The following is a 9,598-nucleotide window of genomic DNA, read 5'->3' on the forward strand; positions in this document are numbered from 1 at the left end:
GAACAAGAACTAAATATTTTCCAGTTTTGCGTTAGGCTGGAACAGTAAAGCGTTTTTGTCGTTTCATAACACGTTCTTAATTTTCAAAACATGTTCTTAATTTTCATAAAACATTTGTTCTTAAATTTAAGAGCAAATTTGTTTTGTAAATTGCTTCCAAACACGTGTTCTTAAAATTCAGATGGATTTTTTTTACAGTGATCAAAATTTCGTTTGAGACTGGAGCAACTTGAGATTGACGACAATAATTGATGTGCCGTAATTGAGCATTGCTTGCTGGGATCGATTTGTCCTTGTCGCTGGCACGGTGAGTTGCCTACTCTCAAGGGGCACGCATAAGTCAAAATTACGTTAAAATGACGTCAAAATGGAGGAAGTTTGACCTGAATGTCAAAATCTAGTCCTCTCAGGTACGGACTGAGACGTCAAAGCCTGTAAAGACCCCATTTTGACCCGGTTCTGGCTTTGTGTTCTCACTGGGCTGCCTGCCTACCATCCAGGAGACTTATCAGGGATTAACGAGTGAAACTGGGGAATTCCACACAATTATTTCCGCTTGACAACCACGTCTGGGACCGGGCCAATCAGCTACCTGGTATGCCGTTAAAAAAAAACGAGCCCCACCACTGCTACTGTTGATTATTATTTTTAAGGAATGGGGTCAGTTTTTTTTGCGGTCCCTGTTTCTAATCGTCTCCTCTCTCGTCAAGTTAGGAACACCGCGATTAAAAAGCCAACGTCGTGCCGTGATTCTATCATCCACGAATCTGTCATTGGCGACCACTCCAGGGCCCGCACCACCTTTGTCCTCGCCGTATCGCCAACTCTTCGCGAGCCGTTATCTCTCGCTCGAGGAAGCGATGATAATAAAAACAACAAACACACTCGTGCCGCGTCCCGCATGCTGCAGCAGAATGGAATCGGAACGAGACCCGCCGTTACTAACGACGGGACGCGGGGGTTCCGGGGGGAATGCCATATGACGTGTCCGAGGATGAGGTGTATGATAATAGGCGCCCGTCAAAGTGATATCAAGTATGTCAGTTTCAAAATTTTCTCATTTTGGTGGCTTGATTTGACGTCAATTTGACAGCGAGTGATGTCATTTGATATCAGAATTAAACGCGTCATACAGGGTGGTGATCCGCGCCGTGGTTTTTTCTGCTTTTACTGTACCGCATTCTTGCGTTCGGACGGGTTATGGGTTGCATACTCGCACGGGGCCGTAAGGCGCCATGGCGAGCGACGATAGGCAAGCCCGCCCGCAAGCATGAATCCGGTACAGTGTAAGCAGAAAAGAACCACGGCGCGGATCACCCATCCTGTATCAGGCCACCGAAATGACAAATTTTTGGCACTGGTACACACTTGATGTCAGGACCGTGTTCTCTGGGGAATACATTGAATAATCTTACGAAAAGTTTTTTTCACTCCGCCGTTCTTTTCCTGGTGAAATACAGGACAGGGGAATACCCACCCAAGGCTCATGAGTGCGAATATCCTGATGGGCTATTCACAGGTTAGCCGTTCGCGCGCTTAGCGGATCGCGATCGCATGCATCGTTTGTTTTTGTAAACACCGACACCGACCCACTGTTCCCTGTGCGCTGTGCGTGCGCCGGTGCTTGAAATATTCGGTTTTATCTGACAAACCGTGTGAAATGATGATATTCATTGACATCCACTCTATCGCACTAACTACCACTTTTTCCCGGTTGTAAATCCAAGCGTTTTTTTAATCGCACTGTTAGTGTATTTATTTGGTAACAAAGTTAACCTAACTGAAAGAAAAAGAAGACGATTTTTATTTATAAACAAACAAGAAAAGACTTTTATATCTGTCGTATTAACACCTCAAAATGGTTGCTACTTGCCTTGGATTCTCACCTTTACCTCCAGAAGGACATGTTAGTGTTTGTGAGATTGATGGTAAAGTTTGTCACAAACCGTTTGAAAGTGCCAGTCCAATTGAATTTACCTCCACAGTAAGTTTTTTAAACAACTCATATGTTGCTGTCCTATATCTCTCTTAATTCCTGCATTTTATCCTACACTTGTGATGTCCAGGTGTCAGGCTACCCGTCAATATCATTATCACATGATGCAGTTCACATGGCTGCAGGGGAGGATGCTCGCCATGTATTCCTCCATGTTGAAGAAAAGCTGCTTAAAAGGATCATGTCTACATGGTAGGTCCAAGGTTTTTTCAATATCCAAGGTAGAGTCACTATACTAATAGTTAATAATTTTTCAGGTATGAACAGGGTGCCATAGAAGCACTACAACTGGCCTCCTCACCAAGTGATCAGTCAAGTGCTATCTTACAGTGGTCTGCTAGACTTGCTCTTAAGACCATGCACGTGATGTCTTTAGCTGTGAATACAATTTTCCCTACATTTGGTGTGAGTATAATAATTTTACCATTAAAGCTTCACTTACATGACTTCCAGCATACAGTCATTCTTTATTTTAGGAAAGAGGCCAACACACAAATTCAACTGGATCCCAGGCCCAATCATTGCACCGGAACCCTGTACGCTTTGTTGTTTGGCATCCACACTGTACAAAGATTGCTGTAGCTGTATCTGATGATTCAGTCAGAGTCTATGCAGCTGCAACACCAGGCTTTGTTCCAACTCTCAGAAGTAAACTTCAACGATCAGTAACTTGTTTAGCATGGAGGTGAATTTTGAAAAATAATCCTGGAATACCACGTTTTATTTTTCATTGCTTCTCAACATTGCCTTTCTTCCAATAGACCTCACTCAGCATCAGAGCTAGCTGTTGGTTGCCATGCTGGAGTATTGGTATGGCAGGTGGACCCAAAGTCTGTTGTTACTCGTCCATCCATCACATGTGCTACAGTTTTGAAGCGGCCGGGTCACAGCCCCATTACGAGCATTCAGTGGAACTCAACAGTATGTTTTGTCGAAGCTTTTTCAGTAGTTTATCTCATTTTAATCAATTAACAACAAATAATGTACTTACAGGGAACTCTTCTGGTTAGTGCTGCATCAAGCGACTCATCTATGTACATTTGGGACGTTGATCTGCAAGAATCAGTCCCTCTTCGTCGAGTTGGTGGTGGTGGTGTGAATCTACTGTCATGGTCACCTGATGTACACAAACTACTTGCTGCCACCACAAGTGTAACTTTTCGGTAATTTCAAATTGAAAAGAATTTTGGTTACTTTTTATCCATAACACCATCTTAATTCTGATTTTTGTCTTAATTTTCATAATCTAGAGTGTGGAATACCAGCAACTGGGTGCCAGAACGATGGCGTGTCTTGTCTGGTTATGTGCGCTCAGCTTGTTGGTCACCTTGCAGTACAATCCTCTTGTTCACTACATCCGAAGAATCGGTTGTTTACGCTCTTCAGTTTAAGCCAAACTGTGCCCAACTGGATACCATGTTTTATTCTGATACCCCTGTCAGTGAGCAAGGTGCACGGGTTGTTATAAATTTGGAACCTGAAGAGGTTGGCAATGGTCTGAGGTATCTACATTAAAAAATAATTAAACCTATTTGATGGTATATGCAGAAAAATGTTGTAACATCAAGCTCTTTGTATTTTATTCTATGTCTTACAGGATTGGAGGCCCTGTCATGTCAATGGTTTGGGACAAACTTGGCCGTCATTTAGCGCTGATATTCGAAAATTCATCCTTAGTTGCTGTTTACAGAACAGATTTGATGCCCCACCTTCTCATCACACCATGGTATGTTTCACTACAGTGCATGGCTTGTTAACATTTACTTATAGGTCTATAATTTTATTTGATTACAGTTGTCTCGTCAAGGGAGCATCGGGGGAGCAACCGACAGCTATTGCCTTTCAAAGCAATTTTGATGCAGGAGCATGTCTTACTATAGTAAGTACATCTGGGGATGTAAGCACCCTTGAAATCACTGTTTTATTTTTGTACTAAACCATTTCTGACTCATTTTATTAACAGGCATGGTCTACTGGTCGCATACAGTATTTTCCCATGGTCTACCAGGAATTAAAAAATCCAAGTCAGTCTATAGGTCATAACGATAGTGTACAATTTAGACCAGATCACTCTATCTTTGAATCATCTAGAATCCATGATGGGTCTTTATTGCAGAGCTTTCATGATTCATTCCTGTCATATTAAATACCTTTTTGTAAGAAAAAAAATATTTTCTTTTTTAAAAATGAGAAGATGTTAACAATATATTTCTATGAATTTATTTTTGATCTGATACTGCCATTTTAGTAAACTTATTTAATCTTGAAATATGTCTGAAAATTTCATTATCTCAGGTTAAATTCATTACTCTCACTTGGTGGAAAACTTAATTTATTTCCATCTCTGGATTACTTGGGGCAACAATATTCACATGTAACATTCAAGCCAGGTAAATTTTGCTTTAGAGCTTCAACCTGATCTTTGCAGGAGGCTCTGGTATGTGCATATGAATCACGAATCAGTACCAGCCGGCGTAGTGTTCCCTTGCAACATTCAAGTAGTTTGTCAAGATCCCTACAACTATTTGGCCACCTGTCCCAATTACTGTGGGCAGTACCAACTTTTAAGTGCACCTCTAGCAGGGTCTTAGCATTGCTTGAGAGCAGAGACTCAAGTGCAGGCCTAGGCACATGAGCTCTCAGGTATCGTAGTCCTATGTGACCCTCCTTTGGTGAAGGGAAAATAAATGGAGGTCTGTCATTTTCCTCATCGACTTTTCTGAGCCATAAGTTGAGTCTGCGCAGCTTTGGCATGTATGCATTTTCTAATACATCAATGAACTTGACGTCTAAGTCTTCTATATTCAGCTCCTCCAGGGAAGCTGCTGCTTTTTCTAGGACAGCCTTATTAAATTTGTATCCATATCTCCATATATCAACCCCGGACAGTTTGCGTGCCTGAAATCATTGTCAGATTACAAACTTACAAGGTACAGTGACAACCATTCGAGTGGATATTTTAAAACATATACCTACTTTTGGAAGGTGCTTTGAGTTCAGAAAATTGCGTTGTCTGCGTTCACAACTTTTTCGGTGAGTTGCGAACAGAGAATGGTATGTATCTTCTCTTCCCAAGTCAATTTCATAGGGGCCAATCAGATAGTTGATTCCATCTTCAGAGAGAGCTTCTTCGTCTTCTTCAGAATCATCTCCAGAATTTTCCTCATTTCCCCTTTTTTCAATTTCATTTCCCGTTTCTTCGATTTCATTTCCCCTTTCGTTTATATTTTCTTCTTCATGGATCCTTCTCTTTGATCTGGCGATTCGCAGGTCAATTGGATCATATGATATCTAACATAATTGTTAATAATAAAAATATTTGTAAAAAACATAGTAATAATTATACATTTGAAAGAAAGGTGCAAAATAGTTTTTTTATGCTTTGACTGAATAACAAAAAAAAAAAAAAAAATACAGAAAGACGTAGACTACTATCACTGCAAAGTTCTGTTCCCTTACCTGTTTAAGCTCGTGTGTCTGCCAGATGAATGCCAGTAGAGTGCACAGGAATATATTAAGGTTCTCATTTGATTCTAATGGTATTGAGCTAATCCACTCATTATTACTAAATTTATAATAACATGTGCCTTTGCCTTCTGCCAGTCGATGTAGTGCCTCCAAGTCACCCTCTTTCATGAAAGGTTTAGCTTTCTGGAGCTTTGACATTAAAACTGGCTGAATCATCTCAAGCGCCTGTTTTAGTTTATACTTTTCTGTTTCAACAGTGTCACTCATCTGTAATATTTAAAAACTACTTTACAAGCAGTCACAGTGGTGGTTTGCAATTACATTCTGTTGTGCAATTATATACAATGATAGTTTACCCCGCAACAGCATAGAGGATTAGAGAATTAAAAGAAAAGCATGTTTACCTTGTACAATACTGTTAACCAGTCGATGACAAAGATTACTGAACAATTTACTACTCGAAGCAGAGTATCAGAGTATAAAAGCGCTTCTGAAGTATCTATGGTGTATGCAGACTTTTTTGTCTGTCTTCTGTCTTCTGTCATCTTGCCTTGATTCAATTGTTTTGTGGTGGAAGGGGAAAATGGTGTGGGTGGGGGTAGAGAATGTCGTCGGGCGGCAATTACAAAAAGATGGCAGAACAGAAATCAAGTGCTTGCTTATATCAATTGATTATGTCTAATGAAAATAAAAAGTTGTAGGGAGTAGGGGACGGGGAAGGAGAGGAAATAATCGCAAAGGCAGGAATTACAAAAAGTTACTGGGAATTAAGGTATAGGCTGGACAAAATTGATATTAATGTCACCGGACATTTGCCTTAACATTAATACATAGCATTTGTAGAAACTTTAGTATTGATTTTTTATTTTTCTTATTGCTACATAATCTATTAATAAGGTTAAACACCTAAAACTCTAATTTTGAATCAGCTGATGATAGAGCTTTATCAGCAAGAGCAGCACGGTTTTGAAGCAGTTCACATTCTTCTTTAGGGAGGGATTTATTACTGCTTTTACGAAGCACGAAATGATTAATAAAGAGACGAAGACCCTCTCTGAAGAGATGTAGCTGAGGGGAGGCAGCTATTCTCCGAAATACTGCTTCACATTTTGATTCATCAGCTGATAAGAGGATTATAAGGAGAATCTGTCGAACTAATCGCACACATGGTTTGTCCATTTCAGCAAAGCTGAGAACCTAAAGAAGAACAAAAATTATGACAGTTACCTAGATAGATTAAAGAAGTTTTATGATCCTTTGACATTACCTTTAACGCTGAGAGAGGAAGACCTTTTTCAAGGAAAAGGTGTGCTAATAATTTTGCCATGTTGCTAAGTTGAGAGGTATTGACTTGTCCCAGCTCCTTCAGCTTGTCCCAGAGACAATATTGAAATTTCATCTACAACAGGCACTTTGTTAAAGAACTACATCCTAAGTGTAGTGCTCCACAATTCTAAGCAAGTGGTGCTTGTATTAACATAGTACCATTAATGATTACCTGATATTGCCGGTCAAAGTCACAAAATTTTTGGGAGAGATGGGCATAATACGGATTGAAGGATTTTTCTTGAAGGCAGCAATCAAACAAAACATGTACAATCTCCTGTCTTTGTTGGTTTTTCAGATTTAGATGTAGCAGTTTTTCAAATGCATCCAAGAAGTCCTAAGAAAATGAAAGTTAAGTACCAGTCATCATTAAAATTAGAAGAAAATTCACTACTATTTTTTTTATTTTTTTTATTACCACTCTATTTTTATGTACTTACCTCTGCAGTCATAAGAATACAAAATATATCCTTCCGAACACCAGTATTCATACGTTGTTTCCTGGCTAACTCTAAAAGCTGGCTGCTGTAGGAATTTGATGATGACTTGATAGATTTCACATCATTTGTTGGCACTACATTGGGGTTTTCTGCAGAATTTTCCCCAGGTAAATGTCCTGTCCAAGCAGAACCAACAATCCACCATCGACCCCGTTCCTCCGCTATAAGAGTCAGTTTGAGAGAGATTAAAATACTGTAATGATGAGTCTATAAGATCTTCTAATTTTGCCCAAGTAATGCTGCCATAATTATTACCATTTAACAAATCCTCAAGTGTTATCTTGAGTTCAGCAACATAATTCCCCCGCCGGACTAGAGTTCTTAGGAGTTTCTTAAGATGCTCCACATGTTCCGGGCTATAACTTGGTATCTTAGACATGTTGTTGTTTTTTACAGCCATAAGTATATCAAGCATAAATTTCACTCGAGAACTATTGCTAGAGATAAAAACATTGGTGTTAGATAGATAACTAGAAATAAGTAAGGTACTAAACACATACTTTATGAAACTATACCTCACAGCAGAGGGACAACTTGCTGCTTTTCCTTGCAACTTCAGGATAAGACTTTTCAAGGCTAGTGGATCATCTTTACGTAGAGAAAATCCCACACTACGCAGTACAACTAACAATAGCTCAATTCGCTTCTCATCAAGTTTTTCCGCAATCTTATCAAGGACTTCATACAGTAATGATGCACTAAATATCTGTTGAGTGAGACAAAATTTATATATATATATATAGTGTTTTTAACATACGTATCAGTAAAGAAAGAAATTAACTTCATAATACTTTGTCATACTACACTCACCTTGAAATTATATAAATGTGAAAGGATCAACACCACATTGTCTAATTCTTTATTTTCAACATCCTGAGATTGATCAAGCATTACTTGAAATTTATTCATTACATTTTGAAGAAAATGTGCCCCTGTGACAACCACAAAAATATTTAATTAATGCAAAATAAAATATACACACAAAATCCTGTCAAAGCAAGACAATATCTCACCAACTTCCGTGCCAACATTAGCATGGAGAACAGCAATCAAAAGCATATGTTCCATAACTAAGCGTTCTGGAGTAAGAACATGAGAAATCAAGGCATCTGAAAATAAACCTAACAAAGTCTCATTCATGTCGTTTCGACTGTTTTTCATATACAGTTCATCCATCTGAAAAAACATTTATGTAGAGTTTTGTCATGTACAACTTAAGACTGAAGCACAGACGAGGGCAAATAAAAATACCTGAGTGCAAATGCTAGCCATATTGTTCTCTGCCAAACGGTTTATCAGACCTTTCATTTGTCTGCGAAGTCGAGCAAGGGTTTCCTTGCGCTTTACATCCTCATCTCCCTGCATTTTTGCACGCAATGCTGGTGGAATATATTTTCCTGGCTTTTCCTGGAAATTAAGAGGTATTGAATCGCATTCCTGATGAAATATTTACAATTCTTGTGGACATCTATACTTACATCAATGACATTACCAGCCTTGTCTCGTGTTCGTCCATAAATATCTTGCCACGATCCATCAGGTTTCCTTGTCAACCTATCTGAATTTAATGGATTATCATTCTGATTGTGAACACCAATTTCTTCATCCTTTTCCATCATTTCTTCATCATCATCATCATCAGTGCTCTCCAGCTCCTCTTGATCATCACTGTGATCATCTTCATCCCCTGTTTCATCACTATCAGTGTTATTCCTCTCTTTGCCACAGAGAGGAACCTTGGATTGTTTTTGAGTATTTTTCAGTATGCCTTTAAGAGAGCTCCGCTTTTCTTCTTGTTCATCTACAGATAAATTAAATTTTACCCTCTTGCTGCTGCTTGATGTCTTTTTATCTACGAATTTATAACTTTGCTGCTTAGTATCTGAACTGAATTCCTCTTTACCTTCATCCTCCTCCATACTTTCTTCATTACTTTCATCAAGACCATCAGACATTTCCTCATCACCTGATGTATCTTCACCTTCAGACATGTCATCATTCATTTCCTCGTCGCTGCTGTCATCAACACCTAGACCAAAATCACTTCCAGAATCAAGATCTGAACCTGAGTCACCATTCTCATCTTCACTCATACTCTCGTCCCCAAAAGCTTTATCGGCTTGTGGCTTCTTTTTAAGTTTTTGGTCTTTCTTCTTTTCTTTTCCTGTGACAACAGCAAAGTCTTCCTCAAACTCTGATCCCGAGTCCTGAAGAGCTTGGTCCACCTTCACAGTTTCTTTCATTTTGTCTGGGTCACAAACCTCAAGTAAATCTAATAAGAGGGTTAAGAATATCAAACTTGCCCAAA

General features: G+C 39.1%; 4 protein-coding genes across 7 annotated transcripts in view; 2 read left to right on the plus strand and 2 right to left on the minus strand.

Moving 5' to 3' along the window:
• Window positions 1-9,598, plus strand: part of LOC113211035 (C-factor) — a gene marked incomplete in the record, with an annotated part of 16,699 nt that overhangs the window by 6,194 nt on the left and 907 nt on the right.
• On the plus strand, window positions 892-4,265 carry LOC113211032 (aladin). Of its 3 annotated transcripts, none has more exons than XM_052270770.1 (11): window positions 892-1,035; window positions 1,461-1,984; window positions 2,067-2,188; window positions 2,254-2,401; window positions 2,473-2,681; window positions 2,758-2,917; window positions 2,990-3,159; window positions 3,247-3,498; window positions 3,594-3,722; window positions 3,791-3,875; window positions 3,960-4,265. In XM_052270770.1, exons 2-11 carry the CDS (start codon window positions 1,859-1,861, stop codon window positions 4,140-4,142), a joined length of 1,584 nt encoding a protein of 527 aa, XP_052126730.1. In that variant the 5' UTR covers window positions 892-1,035; window positions 1,461-1,858; the 3' UTR covers window positions 4,143-4,265. The 3 variants fall into 3 exon arrangements, with proteins under 3 accessions (XP_052126730.1, XP_052126731.1, XP_026285051.1); XM_052270771.1 differs by having other exon boundaries at window positions 893-999; XM_026429266.2 differs by having other exon boundaries at window positions 915-1,984.
• LOC113211033 (uncharacterized) lies at window positions 4,312-6,029 on the minus strand. Its single transcript, XM_026429267.2, has 4 exons — window positions 5,869-6,029; window positions 5,456-5,731; window positions 4,973-5,287; window positions 4,312-4,894 (listed from the first exon to the last, which is right to left on the minus strand). The coding sequence occupies exons 1-4, from the start codon at window positions 6,007-6,009 to the stop codon at window positions 4,346-4,348; spliced, it is 1,281 nt and encodes a 426-aa protein (XP_026285052.1). The 5' UTR covers window positions 6,010-6,029; the 3' UTR covers window positions 4,312-4,345.
• The window catches only part of LOC113211031 (nucleolar MIF4G domain-containing protein 1), a 17,883-nt gene continuing 14,585 nt past the window's right edge, over window positions 6,301-9,598 (minus strand). The window contains exons 3-12 of the mRNA XM_026429264.2: window positions 8,769-9,562; window positions 8,542-8,697; window positions 8,304-8,466; window positions 8,101-8,222; window positions 7,806-7,996; window positions 7,546-7,727; window positions 7,231-7,451; window positions 6,963-7,127; window positions 6,732-6,863; window positions 6,301-6,661 (exon numbers count right to left, since the gene is read on the minus strand). Coding sequence (XP_026285049.1) covers window positions 6,371-6,661; window positions 6,732-6,863; window positions 6,963-7,127; window positions 7,231-7,451; window positions 7,546-7,727; window positions 7,806-7,996; window positions 8,101-8,222; window positions 8,304-8,466; window positions 8,542-8,697; window positions 8,769-9,562 — 2,417 coding nt within the window. The 3' untranslated portion in view covers window positions 6,301-6,370. The remainder of the gene's footprint in view (window positions 6,662-6,731; window positions 6,864-6,962; window positions 7,128-7,230; window positions 7,452-7,545; window positions 7,728-7,805; window positions 7,997-8,100; window positions 8,223-8,303; window positions 8,467-8,541; window positions 8,698-8,768; window positions 9,563-9,598) is intronic.

Source organism: Frankliniella occidentalis, unplaced genomic scaffold (assembly GCF_000697945.3).
Source record: "Frankliniella occidentalis isolate FOCC.00 unplaced genomic scaffold, Focc_3.1 Scaffold137, whole genome shotgun sequence".
Taxonomy (NCBI): Eukaryota; Metazoa; Arthropoda; class Insecta; order Thysanoptera; family Thripidae; genus Frankliniella; species Frankliniella occidentalis.

What these genes read in the sequence shown, in the direction of transcription:
- LOC113211032 (XM_052270770.1), top strand. Translation starts at nt 1,859, where the DNA reads ATGGTTGCTACTTGCCTTGGATTCTCACCTTTACCTCCAGAAGGACAT. An exon ending in GTAACTTGTTTAGCATGGAG is followed by an intron (nt 2,682 to 2,757) that starts GTGAATTTTGAA and finishes TTCTTCCAATAG; the next exon opens with ACCTCACTCAGCATCAGAGC. An exon ending in GCATTCAGTGGAACTCAACA is followed by an intron (nt 2,918 to 2,989) that starts GTATGTTTTGTC and finishes ATGTACTTACAG; the next exon opens with GGAACTCTTCTGGTTAGTGC.
- LOC113211033 (XM_026429267.2), bottom strand. Translation starts at nt 6,009, where the DNA reads ATGACAGAAGACAGAAGACAGACAAAAAAGTCTGCATACACCATAGAT. An exon ending in GGTTAACAGTATTGTACAAG is followed by an intron (nt 5,732 to 5,868) that starts GTAAACATGCTT and finishes TAAATATTACAG; the next exon opens with ATGAGTGACACTGTTGAAAC. An exon ending in AGACACACGAGCTTAAACAG is followed by an intron (nt 5,288 to 5,455) that starts GTAAGGGAACAG and finishes CAATTATGTTAG; the next exon opens with ATATCATATGATCCAATTGA.